The sequence below is a fragment of the Pholis gunnellus genome, assembly GCF_910591455.1.
Source record: "Pholis gunnellus genome assembly, chromosome: 21".
In the NCBI taxonomy this organism is placed as follows: Eukaryota; Metazoa; Chordata; class Actinopteri; order Perciformes; family Pholidae; genus Pholis; species Pholis gunnellus.
The window spans coordinates 17,761,185-17,779,365 of NC_136548.1; the positions used below are offsets into that span (position 1 = coordinate 17,761,185).

General features: G+C 46.9%; 1 protein-coding gene across 2 annotated transcripts in view; it reads left to right on the plus strand.

The window, feature by feature from the left end:
- The first annotated feature begins 254 nt into the window (after positions 1-254).
- The window catches only part of srcap (Snf2-related CREBBP activator protein), a 31,409-nt gene continuing 13,482 nt past the window's right edge, over positions 255-18,181 (plus strand). The window contains exons 1-17 of one of the 2 annotated variants that reach the window (XM_079182462.1): positions 255-417; positions 1,952-2,028; positions 2,306-5,247; positions 6,010-6,051; positions 6,333-6,602; positions 8,363-8,548; positions 8,656-8,796; positions 9,385-9,589; positions 11,058-11,227; positions 11,697-11,790; positions 11,895-11,984; positions 12,233-12,406; positions 12,519-12,739; positions 13,544-13,721; positions 13,868-14,004; positions 14,196-14,365; positions 17,027-17,356. In XM_079182462.1, coding sequence (XP_079038588.1) covers positions 2,548-5,247; positions 6,010-6,051; positions 6,333-6,602; positions 8,363-8,548; positions 8,656-8,796; positions 9,385-9,589; positions 11,058-11,227; positions 11,697-11,790; positions 11,895-11,984; positions 12,233-12,406; positions 12,519-12,739; positions 13,544-13,721; positions 13,868-14,004; positions 14,196-14,365; positions 17,027-17,356 — 5,108 coding nt within the window. In that variant the 5' untranslated portion in view covers positions 255-417; positions 1,952-2,028; positions 2,306-2,547. The remainder of the gene's footprint in view (positions 418-1,951; positions 2,029-2,305; positions 5,248-6,009; positions 6,052-6,332; positions 6,603-8,362; positions 8,549-8,655; positions 8,797-9,384; positions 9,590-11,057; positions 11,228-11,696; positions 11,791-11,894; positions 11,985-12,232; positions 12,407-12,518; positions 12,740-13,543; positions 13,722-13,867; positions 14,005-14,195; positions 14,366-17,026; positions 17,357-18,181) is intronic. The other variant, XM_079182463.1, reaches the window with a different exon arrangement.

Consider the following 18,181-nt stretch of genomic DNA (forward strand, 5'->3'; position numbering starts at 1 on the left):
AACCATGTTAATATATTCCTGGCGATGTGTGTATTGTTAAGGTAAAGGTGGAAATAAACGGATTAAACTGCATTATTTAATCGAGCTCGCTTCTCACAATGAACTACAATCAGAAATTTCAAGTGGCGCGCTTGACGAGATCTCGCGAGATTTTCCGTGTTTCTGTACTTTGTCAGCAGCAGCGGTCTCTCCACCATTTCGCTGCGTAAAGTCTCCTCCCCGCGACCGCTACATTCTGCGCCGAAACCCCAGTCTCTCCCGGTCCGTATTTTAACTTCTTCCCACAGACCTAGTGGTACCTCGTTGGGTACCGGGAGACAGTTTGGATTACTGGCATTCCGGATTGAGTGCGATTTTGCGCGGATGACGACTCCTTCAACGAGAATTTAGTAAAAGAAAATCGGTCGGAAATTTCAGGTAGGTGGGAACTTAAGATGGCGGCCTTGGGAGAGGGAGGGGGGCAAGGAGGAAGTAATGGGGGGAATTGAAGGGGGGGCTCGGACTAACGAAAGGACACAATCGGACTGCATTTCACTTGGTAGTATTTTCTACATTTACTTCGTTGCAATGTGTAGACACTACACTCTAACCGAGAGCGGAAACAGAAATAAAAAGCTACAGCACCGAACAAATTGTGATGTAAACGAAATACGTTGTCATTGAGCCATCGTTTCCTTACCGTCACTTCTAAAGAGCCAGCCGGTTGGCCCGTGTGACCCCCCCCTAAATCCCCCGTATAATCATTGCAAAATTTATATGGAACTTTATAACAATTTTGTTTGCTGTTTTTGTATACTTAGTCGGAAAGATATATGTATTAGTGGCTAAAACGGAATAATTTTAACGTATTTATTTTCATGAAAAAACGAGATTTTGACCCCACGCAATGACGTCACGAGTGATTGTCCCCCCCCTCTCTGTATGGCAATGCATTGCATGCAGAAGCGGGTTTTTAATGCGACTTTTCAGATGTTTTCTGTGGTCTCACGGCGAAGTAACTTTAATCAAATGTGTCGGCATAAACGGGCGTCTTTGGAACGTTACATAATCGCGCGTGGGGATGATGGTACGCCTGCGCATCAAATGAACGCACCCTTAGTAACTCTTCTACCGTTGCTAGTTAGCAGCAGGTTTTCCTTCTTTTCTTCAGTGCCACCCAAGCAGTGTGTTGTTGTGTGGAAAGCTAACGTTAGCCAGCTAACCACATTATAGCCGAAACCAGCGTGCGTTAACGTTTAATCGCTTTAAATATGTCCCAGCTACCCCAGCTTTGTGGTATTTATTGTTAAACGTTACCACTCTCGCGACGAGGAATGGAAAGTCGATTTCCATCTTCTCGTCTCGTGCACGGTGGCGCGGTCAAATGCACAATGTAACCACCGAATAAAGAGGCAATTTATCAAAGGTAGATACTCATCTACAAGTCCACGCAGACACAATTAATTACATATCACGAGAGCATACAAATGAATGACTGGAAGGCCCGCGCGCTTGGTCACACCGGCTTTTAGCTTGTGAGCGCGTGCTGCAGGATTCCTAACATCTTCCTGTGGGCGACTGCAGCAAAATGCAAACTTGCAGCGAGCTATCGGAGCTGCTCCTCTTAGTGCTGCTTCACTGAGTGTGTTTTTATTACTGCTGCAAGATGCCATTAAAGCACCAAATATACCAACTGTAGTCATAGCAGCTGGCTAGCTGAAGCTATCTGAGTGCTGCTGCTGCTGCTGCTCTCGTGACCTGGCATCGTCCTCACAGAGTGATATTTGTGTTTACTAAATGCATGTCTAATAGAATAAAATCTAGCATTAGCCCCTTTGTTTTTTAATTGCAAAACGAACATAGCTGTGTAGTGTGGCAGCACAATGGCTCGCTTCATTAGTTTTTAATTGTGAAGGGGACAGATGTGCATGTTTGATTTTCATAATAAAGTTATTTGTTTCTGCTTCCACAGAATATGTGGAAGGGACCCTAATTTCAGCATCCTGGAAGTAGAAAGCACAGAAGATCTGTGTCTCACACCACAGACAGGTGAGAAGTTGTTGCTTTGCGCACACACACACACTCGATGTCGGCTTGCCTGCAGACTTTCTTTTATGTTTGTCATTTTTCCTTTTTAAGATGGTGAGGAGAATGCAATTCCCTATACTTTAATAAAAGAAACAAAAACAGCAGCACAGTAACTGCCCACTTTATCAATAGAAGACATATCTTTTTTTATTTGTGCCAAGTTATGTCCCTTTTCTTTCTTTCTTTTTATTTATTTACTTTGTCCAGACACTATTTTAACAGCCTGTACCTCCCACAGGTGCAGTGTGTAGCCGGGGCAGCGCAGAGGAAGGACGCTCTGTGGAGGAGGCGGTGCGGCAGCGTGCCCCTCCCGCTGTGCTGGATGTGCTGGGTGGAGACCCCCAGGCTGCACAGAATGTGGCTGGGGAGTCGCCTCGGCGTGCCCCGCAGCCGGTCGCAGCTGCCCCCCGCCCGGTCCCTCCGTTCACCAATTTGTCCGCTGTGCCACCGCCGGAGAGCAACGACTCGACGTTCCTCGGCATGGAGAGCGCCCCTCAGATCGAGACTCTCCCGATCAGCAGCGACTCCACGGACGACGTCTCAGAAGAAGTCCACGCTGAGGATCGTGTCGTCGGAGTTTCGGGATCCTTGCCGACGCCCCTCATCGAGGACTGCAGTTCCTCCGCTGGGATGCAAAGGCCTCCAGCTCCCCTTTGTCCCCCTCTCGCCCCAGATACACAGATTGACAGCACAGTGCAAGAGTTGCAATACGGGTCACAAACTGATAAAGAGAAAAGCTCCTCAAATAGTCAGACAAACCAGATTCAGCCACCTCGAGAGGGGGCTGGACTTGTGGTTGTTACGGGGACTAAGGAGAAACAGTCCGTCACGTTGGAATATAAACCAGAGACTGGAACAATCGTGGAACTTGGTGGAAAAGAGCACACAGGCGGAAATATTCTCCTTAAGCCCAAATCTCAAATCCGTTTCACAGCCTCGTCTCCTTCTGTCCCACAATCAAGTGTTGGTTTCAGAGTCCGAGACGCTGCAGAACACGGGGCTCTGGAGCCGTCAGACAGGGGCCCCTCCGCCGTGCCTCCGCCGGGCGCTGCGATGCATGCTGGGGGTCACCAGGACTCAAATGCACCTCCGCTCCCTTTACCCTCATCGGGCACCAGTGAGATTAAACAAACTGACCTGTCAAAACCTAAAATTATCAAAGAGATCTCAACTGATGCCGGAGAGTTACAAAAAGCAAACTCCTTGGAATCAGTTGACATGTTTGAGTGCGTTGACACTTCTCTCAAAGAAAGACAACCTCCCTCAGCTGAAATACTTGAGACCAGAAAAGCAAGAGAACCGCTTCCTGGATTATTCGCTTCTCCTGAGAAAGGATGCTCGGTGTCCAGCAGAGGAGACGGCGACATCCAGAGGAGCCGCGATCAACTCGAAGGAGAGCGGTTGGAGAGTAGCGTGAGGGAAGAACAAACTGACGCCTCCTCGTCCGACTTCACAGTGCTGCCAGAGGGCTCCTCCGCACGGGAGAGTTCCTCAAAACCCTCTGCTTCGCCGCTCCTGTCGGACACGGGCCTGGTCGTCGAAGCGGAAACATCTCATCCCTCCGACCGAGTCACGGAGACGCCGACTACCGAGCTCGTGCATTCAGCCGAAGCTCAACAGATCGTCGTTGTCAGAGAGGAGGCTCACATCAGCGGCGACTGGACCAACATGCACCTGAATCAGAGTTACCTCCTGCAGCGGGAAGACGGCAGCGTCTGTGAAGCCGCCATTGTTCCATTGAGTTCCGGGCTCTCCGCCGGGGAACCGAAGCTGTACGAGGAAAGTGTTCAGGCGGCCATCGAGTTGGACTCGCAGCGCGTTGAGGTGTACCAGTTTTGCACCCTGGTGGAGGAGGTTGCAGAGGAGACGGTGTGCGCCAGTAGCAGTGCACAGATGCCTCACTCTCCGGGATACGAGGTGAACTTATTCAACGCGCTGCTCGAACACTCGGAATACACCGTCAAAGAGGACCTTGAACCATCTATTCACACAATTAACGAAAGTGGCACCATCATTATTTCCCAGCAGCCCGTGCCTGTATCGAACGATGCAAGCAGTAATTCCCATAATTTCTCCGTACAAACCACGAGAGCAGCTGCAGTCGGGAAGCATTTGGTATTAGAAGCTGAGCGAGCTGTCGAAGTGGCTAACTCGACGGTTTGTTTCCTCGGAGTAGCCGCTGTCGCATCCGACTCATTCGCTTTAGAACAAGCGGTGACGCCACAGGTCAGCGCGGCCCTGTCGGACCAAACGCAGGTGAGTGATTCTCCTGTAGTGCAAACGATTCCCCCAAAACAGGAAGCGGCAGCGACAGCCGGAGCGCTATCTTTCACGTCCCCGGTGGTTACCGGTGGGGAAGCGAGGACGAGCTCATCTGCTCAGCCCGCTCTCAGTCAGACTGCTGTAAGTGCCACAAAGCGTGAGGCCTCTGGTTCGTCACGCGAAGGGACCAAAGTGGCCCCTGCTTTGACAGAGACGCCGTCACAGAGTATCCAGAATGTTGCTGTGCCCACGGTAACCAAACCAGAGGCCCCCTGCACCACCCGCCCCTCTGGTGTTATAAATCCAAAGCTGCTCCTTTTCAAACCGGGAGTGACTCCCGTCCTGAAACACCCTCCCTCCCTTTTGGCAAAGGTGTCCAAGCGACAGAATGCGGCCGGCGAGCTGGTCAATGCCCACAGCTCTCGGTCTGGCACCGCGTGCCTTCCCCAAACTGTCTCGGACTCTTTATGTGCGTCTGTGGCTGTCGGCGGCCAGAAGGATCAGACGCAGCGCACAGTCGATAAAGCTTCTCCGCCTGTCGAGGCGCAGCGGCCCGTCGTGAGCGGTGACTCGCTTCATCTGGACCAGACCGCATCCGTCTCCCCCACAGCGTCAACGAGCAGATCTGACAACGAGGCCTTAACTGTTACTAAAACTTCAAGCGAAGCAGATGTCGTCGTCCCCGCAGGTGCTACTACGCCCAACGCCCTTTACGTGCTCCCGGCATCAGCGGAGAGGGAAGGCGCGTCCACCGGGGTCAGCGACTCCGTCTACGAGGAGGAAGAGAGCGAGGACATGGAGCAGGACGAGGCGCAGGAGGCCACTTCAGGACAGATCAGCAGTCCAGAGGAAGGCAGCGACGAGGAACCGGACGCAGACAAAACGGAAGGCGAGATGACCCCCGGCTCTCCAGTCAAGGTATTTTAATGAGGGTTTATAAAATAGCTTTTGTTTAGGATTCATAAAGTTGCAGAGTAGCGTAAAAGTCTGTTTCTGGGGCATCTTGTCATCTGTTACGTCTAAACTGAATGATGTACTGAGAGTTTGTCAGCTCACACTGTGCATCCTGAGAGAAGCAGTATTTAAGATGCATAAACATCTTCATTATGCATGAGAAAACTGATCTGAAAAGGAAAAATACACACACACACACACACAGATACAAGCAGATGCACAAGGTTCATTATAAACATAATGATAAGTCGACTTAAAGGCTCATTGAGTTGATGAATGAAAAGTTGGCCCCGACTCAGCAAGGGTTACGGTGCCGGCGGGTGAAAGAACGAGCTTTATTTGCGGCACTTGGGCTCGCGTCTCCCTCTTGGAATGTGTGCTGATGATCTTTATCGCCCAGAAACATCCCGATATCTGCAGATACAGACACTGACAAACGCTTCTCGTGGTCAGTGATTTTAGTTCCACTCATTCTGCCTTTTAGATACATTGCATGAGAGTTTTTATGAAATACTTCTGTGAGCTGTAAATCAGCCCTCCTATCTGAAAAAGAGATGAATCTGTTATGACGCCATCGTGTCGTTCATATCAGGTGTGCTGGCATGTCTTCCACACGTCCTGCTGCATGTACTCCATGTTGTCACCCATGTGAACAGTGTTTGCATTGTTTTTAGTGATTGTACTTCTTTGAAGTTGGCCGCATGCTAAGCCGTGTGTGTTTTCCAGCATGGACAGAGCAGGACAGACAGACAGACACTGTTCCTCAAGGTGAGTGGTGGCTGTCAGACACCCACAGAGGTTCACAAGCACTCGCTAGTCCTGACGCTGTCACTGCTAATGACGTAGAGCATTTTGTGACTTTAATCCTGCATGAGACAAAAGCTGACAAATGTCACCGCTGGCTTGTTGATAGCACGTCTGCATTAGCTTCCTGTAACCCTCTGACCTTTTTTCATGCATGTGGCTTTTATCTCTGTGAATCTTGCTGCCGTCAACCTCGCTAATGTGTGAAGTAATTTCCTCCTCACCTTCCTCCCTCGTCCCCTCAGGTACGCCAGTGGATAGCGGACAGGCTCGCGGCGAATTCATCTCCCGCCTCGCCCTCCACTTCCTCCTCGTACCCCGGGCCCTCGCCCTCCAGCGACTGGTCCAGCCAGCGACGGGACAAGTCCTCCCCTCTCCGGGGGCCTCATGGGAAGTTCGTCTCTCCCACCTCCACCGGGGGCTTCAGCTCCTCCTCCTCTTCCCCGCCGGATCAGGTCACTCCTCAGCGACCCCGTGGAGAGCGCCGCACGGACATGGCAGAGCAGGCTAAACACGTGAGTGAGCCGTAACATACAGTGTATAAACAATGCATTGCCTTTGCTGAAGCAAGGCAGCAGTGAATAAGAAAACTATTTTTAACATTCCACAGGTGGTTTGAGGTGTCACAAAGGGATACCAGTGCGACACGCGTCAGTCTTTCATGCTCTCGCTTCACTTTCTCACACTACTGAGAGTAATTGTGCTTTCAAAAATGAATTTTCCTCCCACCTGCTGCCTCAAACAGGCTCCTCTCTGAGAGGAGAACATCCTGGTTTGTAGCGGAGGAGTGAAACCTCCTGGAGCAGGAAGAGTTGATGAGACGCTTGGACTTTTACTAGACTACCCCCTGATTCTTAGTTATTACGCCATGTGTGTCTGATCAATCTTTGAACGATCTTTGTTATCGACTGTTGAATTAGTTAATTACTATTTAATGTCTACTTTGACTATGAGGGTGAGTGAGGGAGAACCCTCGAAGTTCTTTGTAATTCCTGGTTTAACCCCTGAAAACACTTTTGTATTTGTTTTTACTCTGCCTCTGTCCAGCTGGATTATACTGGATGGCTGAGTAGAAATCAACAAATTAATAGATTTTCAATTACAATTTTGACTTCCAATAAAAACAAGATAATGGACATAAAACGAATATTATGGAGCGTTCCTTTTCGTGATGCGCTGCCCTCGCCGGGTGTATTTCCTCTGTGCCACTGAGAGCTCGCCGTGTACTCTCTTCCTGGTGCGACGGTGATGCGTTGCGGCCCGTCCTCAGCGCGGCAATGTCGGCGAACAACCGACGTGTTTCTGATTAAATTGTTTAGACGTAAGCAGAACTTTGTGCTCTAGTAGACGCTTTATTTTGCTCTAAATGTGCACCAGAGTGACGCAATTCACTTTAAAATGTAAGCTACAAAATGTCGAGTATGAGTAATAGTGTTTATTAATCGTGATCTCAATTTTGACCATGATTATGATTTTTGCCATTAAGACACTGTTGCTCTGACTATTTACCTGATTACCAGCTGTAGAGCTGCAGTTTGGAGGGGTGGGGGTTCTTTCTGGATCTCACGAGATGATTCAGAGTTGATTTTCTATTTTAAATGATTCGTGATCCAATGAATAGAAAGCTTAAGTCCAGTTCACTGTGTGGCAAACCATTCACTCGTGTCTTTAGTCCCCTGAATGCAATGTGAAATATAACGTGTGTATATATGTGAAATATAACTGGCAGGTTAATCTAAATGGTTTTGATGAAGGTCTGATGAGCAGAGTCTTAAAAGCACAAATTTGTATTTAATAAAAAGTTAACTGCACCAATTCGTTAGCACGTTAGTCTTCTGCCAGTGTGTGTGTGTGTGTGTGTGTGTGTGTGTGTGTGTGTGTGTGTGTTCTGGAGTAAAGAGTGTTGTTGTCTGCTGTGTTGTTATCAACCGTCTCTCCAGAAACAGTTTCCATTGTTATCCAAAACACTGTGCAGGTCTTTTGAAATGAAGCGGACTATGGACCGAGCGCTAGAGTTCAGAGCTCCGCTCTCCTTATTCTCTGGGTGATGCGGTCAAAGTATTAACAAAATACTCGTCCTTTCAACGTCAATTATTAAGTTGATAAATGCCCCCAAACACTTTCCCTTTTCTGAAGATAAACTAAGAGATAACTAGCCTGTACCGTTTCTTCTTTTCACCCTCCTCTTCCATCTCGCACTTACAGGATCACTGTTGTAGCACATTAATGCGTTGGCAGGATTCACTGAGTGGTTTTGGCCGCTGTGTGTCTGTAGGAAGCGGACATCGAGCATCGGACCCAGTCGCTGAAGCGAGAGGGCTTCTGGTCCACGAAGCGTCTCACCCGCCTGACGGAGCCGCCGCGACCCAAAGTGCACTGGGACTACCTGTGTGAGGAGATGCAGTGGCTCTCCGGAGACTTCGCTCAAGAGAGGCGGTGGAAGAGAGGGGTGGCTAGAAAGGTGGGTCGAGTTCGTTATCAAAGGGTGTTTCTGTATCTGGAAATAAACGTGTTTTATATTTCTGATTATGCGTGTCTGTTTATGATGTGTCCTGTTGTTTTTATTAGGTGGTACGAATGGTGATGAGACACCACGAGGAGCTGAGGCAAAAGGAAGAAAAGGCCAAAAGAGACGAGCACTCTAAGATCAGAAGAGTCGCCTCTTCTATCGCAAAGGAGGTCCGGGCTTTCTGGAGCAGCGTGGAGAAGGTACGGATGATTCACACAAACAAACGACGAGCAAACAAAACATTCTGGTTGGATGCTCAGCTGTGGAATTTGAGAGGATCACGGCCAGTTTGATTTTGTTTTTCCCACAGAAATTAAAAGCAACTTTACTTTTCAGACCGTAGAATACACACACACACACCAACTGAGCAAGTGAAATTATCCTATTAAGTATTTGGCATTTAGGCTTTATTGTAGCTTCTATTGAAATCGGCAAGTAAAATTCACCCTGCGTTAGAAACAGTGGTGTAACTGCACAAAACATCGTGTTTTTTGGGTCACGGTTCGGTATGTTTTCATTGAAATATAGGGAAAATGCAGAAAATTACTTTTGTCCATATTTGTTTCTTAAGGCACTCAAATACTGGCATATTGTCAATAATAAATACTTAAGACCTGTTGATAATTCCTCAACTATATGCTTTAAATCTGTATTTGGCTGCAATCGAGTGTGATCGTCGTCGTCGTCAAAACTGTCCGGGTGAAACTCTCGCTCCGGAGTTTCTGGTCCGTGTGTTCATGTGGTCGACATGAACAGCCGTGTTAACGTGTTGTCTCCTCTGAATGAAGGTGGTGCAGTACAAGCAGCAGTCCAGGCTGGAGGAGAAGAGGAAGAAGGCTCTGGACCTTCAGCTGGACTTCATTGTCGGCCAGACGGAGAAATACTCGGACCTCCTCAGCAAGTCGCTGGCACCCAGCAGGCCTGCTGAGCCGGAACCGGAACCGGTTCCTCAGACTCCCAAAACATCTGGGCCACCTGCCACTGATGAGGATGGTGAGGAGCTGTGTGTATCTCTGTCGGGCGTAGGGAGATTGTGTTTCCTTCAGGACCTCTAATGGTTGCTTGCTATGACTGACTGAAGTTGCCATCTCATTTTGAGCATAACTTCATACCTGATGTTATGATTCACTGAAGTTAGACACGATACGAGATTAATTAATCCCTGTATTTGTTACATGAGACAGAACGCCAACTCTCCATTGACTTCGTATCATGTGGAGGTGACTCCTTGTCACTTCCGTCCGCTTACGAGCAACAACAACAGAAATCCCTAAAAGCTGCTGAGTGGTCAGTTGCTCTTCCAACAGTCTGAAGAACGCAGAGCTAAGTGTTTATGAGCAGCTGAACCGAAGACAAGGAGCCTTTTAAGAAGACAAAAGTTAAAAGCTGTGGATCCTGACATCATGCAACTTGTGTTATAGTGGAATGTCGATCCATCAGCAAGCTGCAGTATTATGTTTGCAAGTGCCTTAGCTAACTACAGCTAGCTCGCTAACCTGTCCCATCAGCTGCAGCTCTGGTAGACATGCGGCGCTAGAATATTCCCGTTTTCAGCAGCTGCAGGGGATTTCGGGAGCGTTTGAGCTCCTTTTGTTCCAAACTGTGGCGCCGGTTTGTTTCCCCTCCAGTGATCGTAGTTTTCAGAGATGCGTTTCTCTCCGTCTGTGTTCCGTGAGATTCAACTCTTCTTTGTTTGTGAGGGGAGAGGAAGACGCACCTCGTGGAGATCTACTCCTCCCTAGTCATTCACTAAACGCTGCAGCTCATAAACGGAGCTCACTGTCTCCATGTCGTGGTTCTTACTCTGCCTTCGGAGCTGAATCATTGGTTCAGACGGGGACGTTGTCATAGCTACACGGAGGAACTGTTTCACGAGATAAAAAAAAAATCTGTTTTTCATCCTCAAGGTTATTGCGTCTTGGAGAGAACCGACTATGTTCTCACCTGCTTTACCTGAGCTCCGCTGCTTCTCTTTAGGAGGATGTTGAGTGTTCGTGTTCGTCAGCGCAGTGAAACGTTTCTTGGCACAACGTCTGAGACTCGTCAGACCCGTCAGACTAGTCCGCTGGCCACGTTGTCGATGGCAGTCGACTCCTGAAGCGTGAAGGTGACTTCGGTCTTAGGGTTTTGCTCAGACTTGGCAGTGGTTCATGTCTGTGAGTCAGTCGTCCCGTCTCATGTAAATCTCAATATCTGGCAACGTTTTAGTGCGATCACAGTCTGATTAACCATCAAGAATCTGAAATCTCCACCAAAAGAGGCTGTTCAAACCAAATTACCTCCGTAGGCCGTGATAATTGAAGCATTTCTCGGTTTTGAGAACTGCAGTCGAGCCTCCGGGCGGTGTCTCATGAACCCAATCAGTCTCGATACGTTACACAGCGCTCTGTTTCCTCACAGCTATGTTCCATACTCAGGAAGTCATTTCTCAGCACTAAAGAATCCGTGTTCCTTCTTGCAGACAGAGACTTTGAGCCTCCCTGTGAGGAGGAAGATGACGAGGAGACCATCGAGGTGGAGGAGCAGCAGGAGGGCAACGACGCCGAAAGCCATCAGAGGGAGATAGAGCTGCTGAAGGAGGAGGGCCTGCTGCCCCTGGACCAGTTACTCAGCACCCTCAAACTGCCTCAGGTACCAACACCGACCTGATGGGACTGGGATCGTTGTCTCAAAGTGGTTTTTTAAATTATACTGTTGTCACAAGCTCTTTTTCCAGACATTTACGTATAAATACAGGGTTTATTTTCCGGTGCATTACGTACTGAGTGCCCGTTGGAACACGAACAAACACGAGGCTGTGTCTCGGTCTTAACTTTGACCTGATGAATCACACAGGTGGAACAAATGCACCGTTTTTAAACCAAACATTTGCAAATGTTGTAAATGTTTGTTACGGTTCTGCTGCTATCATAATGTTCCTGATAATCCTCAAACCTTCCTGAAATATTACTGTTAGTGCTAATATTTATCAGAAAACAGACGAACTGTTACCTCAATAACGTTACAGAATAACACTAAATAGATGTAAGGGTTCTCTGTGCTTTTGATTCAGACCACAGATGTTTCCATCACTTAATCACTGAATGTTTGGGTTACACAGGAGACGGGCTCCGACGAAGAATGCTCTGATGAAACCTCTTCATCGGTGGAGGAGGAAGAGGAAGACGGTGAATTCACTGCTAATGAAGAGGATGGTAAGAGCGCTCTCAATATAAGAAACTAAAGTAGTAAAAACATGACATAGATTTGTATTGTTGTTGACTGGGCTGTAATTGGAGATGTAATGTTGTGTTTTCAGCTCAGGATGAGGAGGACACCATCGATGCTCAGGAGAAGGTCGAGGGAAACATGGACCACGCAGAGGAGCTGGACGACTTGGCCAAAGAAGGTGTTTATGCATGAAATATAAAGTGCCATCGCTCATGTGGAGTCAGCCTCTTGTCGTTACTTCATGTTGTTTCTCCTGGTTGAAGGTCTGATAATGCGTTAAGAGGAATTAACTTCAAGTCATTTGTATTAATGACTTCTTTCCAGGAGAAACATGTTAAATAGACCCTGTATATGTAGAATAAGCATGTCTGCTTTAAAACAGGAGCAGTAAACATGTCCGCTGACGTATCTCTGCTCCCCTTGTAGGCGACATGAGCGTTGAGGAGCTGCTGGAGAAGTACAAAGGAGCGTACGCCTCAGACTTTGAGGCTCCGTCGGCATCTGGCTCCAAAGACAGCTCTGATTCAGAGGTGTCTGGGGATGAGGAGGAGGAGACTGATGAAGATGAGAGCGACGTGGAAAGCAACAGTTCCTCCTCCGGTACCAACCAGCTCACTTCTGCACGCTTCCTAAAGACAGTTTGCTGCTTTCAACACCAGCGTCTTACGTTCATTATTAACTGATTTCCTTTTATTTTTCAAACATTTCTCAGATTCACAAGGAGACAGCGGAGAAGAGGACGACAGTGGGAATGACAAGGAGGAGAGTGAGGAGGAAGATGATGGCTGCGAGGATGAAGGGATGGAGGTCCTGCTGAAGGAGGGAGACACCAGCCCACCGACCTCCACCTCACGGCCCAAGAAGGAGATCAGCCACATTGCTGCGACTGCAGAGAGCCTGCAGCCTAAAGGCTACACGCTGGCTACTGCGAAGGTCAGTCCCGGATATCCAGAGGAATATTTCAAAAATATTTAGATAAATAAAATATGACATTAAGGAGCAATGGTGCGCTCACACCAAGCGCTAGGCTTTTGAGCGGCGCGATTACATACAAAGATACAAATAGATGCGACTACACTTCATTCGCTTGACGTTGTGTCACCAAAAACCTGTGACGTTGTTGAATCAGAAATGGAGGAAAAAATAGTCTTTGGTCACCCAGAGCTCTACGATAGTACCTCATACAAAGCTGTGTGTTTATATGTATCTGTTTAAACACCGACAACGCTGCTGTATTTGTGCCTAGTTGCCAACCACCGATCGATCCAAACAATCAGAAAACACGCTTTTTAAAAGTTCTGTGCTTGTCATCTTTCCGACAGACCTGACAAAGCACGAATTCAGACTTTTTACAAGTCTACATCATTATGTAGTTATTTCGGCATCCTTTTGATGTGGCTATTGCGATTAAATCACAACTAAAATCTGTTTATTTGGGGTTCATGCTGCTGTCGTAAACCTGATTTATCCAGCAGAGTTGTGTCTTGTTGGATACAGTGAGTACAGCCCAGTGAAAAGCCTCCAAATGATGTTCTGAACACAGACGTTTGGTTTCCTGACGCATCTGTGACCTCCACAACATGTACAAAGCTGCAATAGTGTGTATTTGTCTGTGTCTGTTGGCATCCACATGGAAACACCCACTCTGCTGTTGTGTTTGCCGTGAACACATTATACGACTCTTTGTGCCTCCTGTGCGGTTCTGATCATTTTCTCATCTTTTCTTCCTAATGAAAGGTCAAGACTCCCATCCCGTTCCTGCTTCACGGCACGCTGCGAGAATACCAGCACATTGGACTCGACTGGCTGGTCACCATGTACGAGAAGAAGCTCAACGGCATTCTGGCTGATGAGATGGGTCTGGGCAAGACCATCCAGACCATCGCTCTGCTGGCTCACCTCGCCTGTGAAAAAAGTAAAATAAAACCTGGTCCTGATGCTTTTAGTAGCGTTTATACAAACAGCACTTCAATGCTTCATTTTAGTTTATCCAGAGTGCTAAACAAACTCAAACGTTCCTTCTTTTCTAGCTGCTTTTATCATTTGACTTATTGTGTTCAGGTAACTGGGGCCCTCACCTCATCATCGTCCCCACCAGTGTGATGTTGAACTGGGAGATGGAGCTGAAACGCTGGTGTCCCGGGTTTAAGATCCTCACTTACTTCGGCAGCCAAAAGGAGCGAAAGCTGAAGAGACAGGTAATGAGCTGATGAGTGTTAATGGTAATTACTTATTTGCTGGTGTTTAATTGTGTTTTTCCTGCTTTATGTTCCCGAAGTACCTGATGCAACGTGTTCCTTCACATGCATGTATCTGTGATGGATGTAACGGTTTGTTTTTAACACACATTTGAGCCATATTGACTGTCCGCTGTTGTTTTTCCCCTCAGGGCTGGACGAAGCCGAACGCTTTCCACGTGTGCATCACTTCCTACAAGCTGGTGCTGCAGGATCACCAGGCGTTCCGGCGAAAGTCTTGGCGCTACCTGATTCTAGACGAGGCCCAGAACATCAAGAACTTCAAGTCCCAGCGCTGGCAGAGCCTGCTGAACTTCAACAGGTCGGTAGATCCTCGTCTCATCGGCCCCGTGAACACCGGGCGTACACGCCCAGCTGGACCAGGAATGATTAGTCCTCGTCTTGTGTCCAAGGGTCGTTGCTTCAGGCTGGAACATCGTGCGCATCGTGCACCGCTGGCTCTGCAGATGTGCATAAGCTGTCCAACGTCATCACAGCTCACGTACTTGGTGTACTTTTGAGAATTGTACTCGTCTTAAAATCCAAATCTCTTAGCAGGTTGTAAAAGTTACTAAATCACTTTTAATGCTCAGGCACAGTGTGACTTTGTTCTAAAGAGATGAGTTCGGTGGTGTAGAGTTGGTTAATAATCATACAGTTTGAGTTTTGATCATTGGCTACTTGGCAAACGTCTGCCACATGCATACAAGTCCAAAAGTCAGTTCCTTGGAAATCAAAAACACTTTAAAGTACAAGATAAAAGTCCGACTTCTCTCTGGTGAAGCGATGCCACAGTGAGGGAGTTTCCCCACCGGTTTATAAACTTGTGTCAATGTTTCAGATTTCACAGTCTTTGATCTTTAGTGTTGGATGACTGACTGTGTCTTTTTACCTGCGGAGACGTTTTGGCAGCTTCTGGGATGTTGTGGTGCGTCTGGTGGAATCAGACGTTGTTTGGAGTGACTTCCTCAAGATGCAGATCTCATTAACGTTATGAGGATCACTATTAGAATCTGTTGGAATCCAAAGCATTGCCAAAATTGAACTTTTGCTTTTCAATTTTGACACCAAATCTTCCGCCGTCACCTTGTTGGTAAACTCTTATTACTCTGTGCTGCAACTCCAGACGCTCTTGTACAGATGTGATGAATGCGTTCAGTGTTGAAGCTGGACGAGTTTAACTTTTGTTTTCATGAGCGGCTGGTTGGAATATTATGTAAAATGTTTCTCTGTAACTGAAGCAAGAAGGAGGAGGAGGAGGAGGAGGAGGACGACATTTAGGCAACAAAACAGCTTTGACGCAAATGTTCATGTCATTTCTAGTTCACTCTTTGTCGTCTGGCAAACATATGTCCCTTTATTCCCAAAAGCAGAGCACCCAGATATTATTATTATTGCTCACTGTGTGACATAATACCCAAATACACTGATGATCATGACTCCAGTGTTCATTTTGGAAGTCAGGCCTGTAGGCGGATAATCTGAATAGGTGTCGTTATATACCAAGAAGCTTTTTACAAACTAGTAATGCTGATTTTAAAAAACAACACATTATTCTGGTCTCTGTGGTGCTTCAAAGCGCTGTGAAGGATTCCTCTCCGTCTCGTCCGTGAGCGGCTGCTTGTCACTAAACGTCAGCGTTCACTCGGCTGCAGAGGACGAGCCGTCATTCGGCATTAACCGCGTTTGACGATGAATGCGTCCCCGAAATACACCGGAGCACTCAACTGTTCACCCGGTGGTGTGTGGATGTGAATGTTAACCAGCTCGTCTCACAAATGGAGATGTTTGTCCCTCATTAAAGTGTCTGTAATTACACTGAGTTGCCATCGTTTGGCTGGTGGCCCGTTCCAGCTGGTGGACGTTTTTCAGTGTAACACGAAGCTTCAGCGTGTAGCTTCAGCACACGAGGAGACGCTCACTCTGTTTTAGTCCACACAAGCTTCTAGTCACAGATCTTCTTCAGGCGTACACGGAGATAAAAGAGCACTTTAGTCTGCAAAAACCTTGAACTCGAGGGTGTTGTAGTTCTATGAGATGTAGGGACTACAAGCATGGAGGCTGAGGGATAAGAACCAGGAAACACAAATTACAAACAATTTAAATACACAAACAATACTGTGAAAGTATTATTCAACTATTAAGTGTCTTGTGTTTTTATGAATGTACAACATTAGATCATCTGAGATGTGTTCCACACTGCTACCATCAGCGCGTTACCGTCAGTCACTCGGGTTGGGTTGATATTTGGTTTTTGCCGGTCCAGTGTACGAGCTTACAGCGTTATTCATTTTATGCAAACCTGACACGTTCAGGCAAATTAGACAAGAGACGGTTAGAAGTTTCTCAAAGGAAACTGGATTTGGAGACGAGCTGAGAAACATTTAGGAGGCAACGTGTAAAATAAAACCATCGTTGTCCTGCTGATTGTGGAGCTGCTTCACTCGCTGATGCTGCTTCTTCTTCTTCAGTGTTTAGTGGCGGTTGGTAAACCAGCTTTGAGGTGCGTTACCACCACTAAGTGAACTGGAGTCTCTGCCCTCTTATTCCTGGTCTCTCTGTCTCATTATGTTCCTCTTGGGAGCAGCACCGTGTGGTGAAGTTAGTCTGGCGTTTGGCCCAACCCTCCCGGTCACTCTATGGAGCTTTTATGGTGTTTTGGTGCCGTCCCACAGCTTTTTAGCAGCAACAACGTCTTATAAACCTGCTGTTAACTAACCTGCTCAGCAGCATACAGACACAGTTGGAGACTAACTGGTGAACATAGTGGAGCATTTAGCAGCTAAAGAGACAGATATTTCCCTCTGGAGACCAAAACTAAAGAGCGAGTGAACGCGAATAAGAATAAAATCAGTCCATGCCGCTTTAATGAGGTTTACCTAATCCCATTTTACTGAGATGTATCCAGTTCTTCTATAATCCTAACTCTATAAATCTAACTCCACGTATTGTAAATGTCTGCGTCGTCTTCTCTCTATTTCAGCCACCGGCGACTGCTGCTGACAGGAACCCCTCTGCAGAACAGCCTGATGGAGCTGTGGTCTCTGATGCACTTCCTCATGCCCCACGTCTTCCAGTCCCACCGCGAGTTCAAGGAGTGGTTCTCCAACCCGCTGACGGGCATGATCGAGGGCAGCCAGGAGTACAACGAGGGCCTGGTGAAGAGGCTCCACAAGGTGCTGAGGCCCTTCCTGCTCCGGAGGATCAAGATCGACGTGGAGAAGCAGATGCCCAAGAAATACGAGCACGTGGTGCGCTGCCGGCTCTCCAAGAGACAGAGGTTCCTCTACGACGACTTCATGGCACAGGCCTCGTAAGTCCAGAGGGAAATTCACAGATTATCACACAAAAATAGATTATGAAGCAAACCTGAGATGTCTTCTTGGAAAACGAAAATTATTTTTTGGTTCTTTCTTAGATTCTCTTGTCTTGTTTATTAGGTATACTGAGCTAAAGCTGCAATAAATCACCAACATGAAGCTTAAAAAGTTCAGTTTCTGTTGAGACTCTTTTAGAGAGGTGTTTATTCAACTATGGTCATTGTGGAGGCTGTAGTTTTAGTTTGTATCGCTGTTCTGAATAGTTGGAAGCTTCAAAGCTACATTCAAGTCGCTGACATGTTAATTCTAAATATTCATTTGAATGCAGCGCAGCATTTTATTTATCTATTCATTGTGTTAAAACCTGATTTTGTGCAGCGTAGGATTGTTTCCTACTTGTGTGACTCAAATATTCCCAAAAATCCAGAGCGTTGTAAAGTCAGTTTTTATCTAACGAAATATTGCGGCAATCTAACGGCACCATGAATTATATTTATACAACCACAATACGCCACATTTTTTATATTATGAATTTAGTATTCATTCCAAAACCTCAATAGAAACCTTCAATGTAAAATAATTAAATTCAGTACAGAGAGCTGTTTGTTATGTAGCATTCTTCACTGAAATGAATAGAGTGGATAAAGTCATGGTCTGAATTAGCTTTAGCTTGATGTACCAAATGAACTGGCAACTGAGTGTAGTTAATAAAAACTAATCTGTGAGAGCAATACGTTTTCTTTTTTATTAATTTGCATGAATTTGGGGCTAGAATCATTCACACATATCATACTTTTTGTGTAAAATTGAAAACTTGT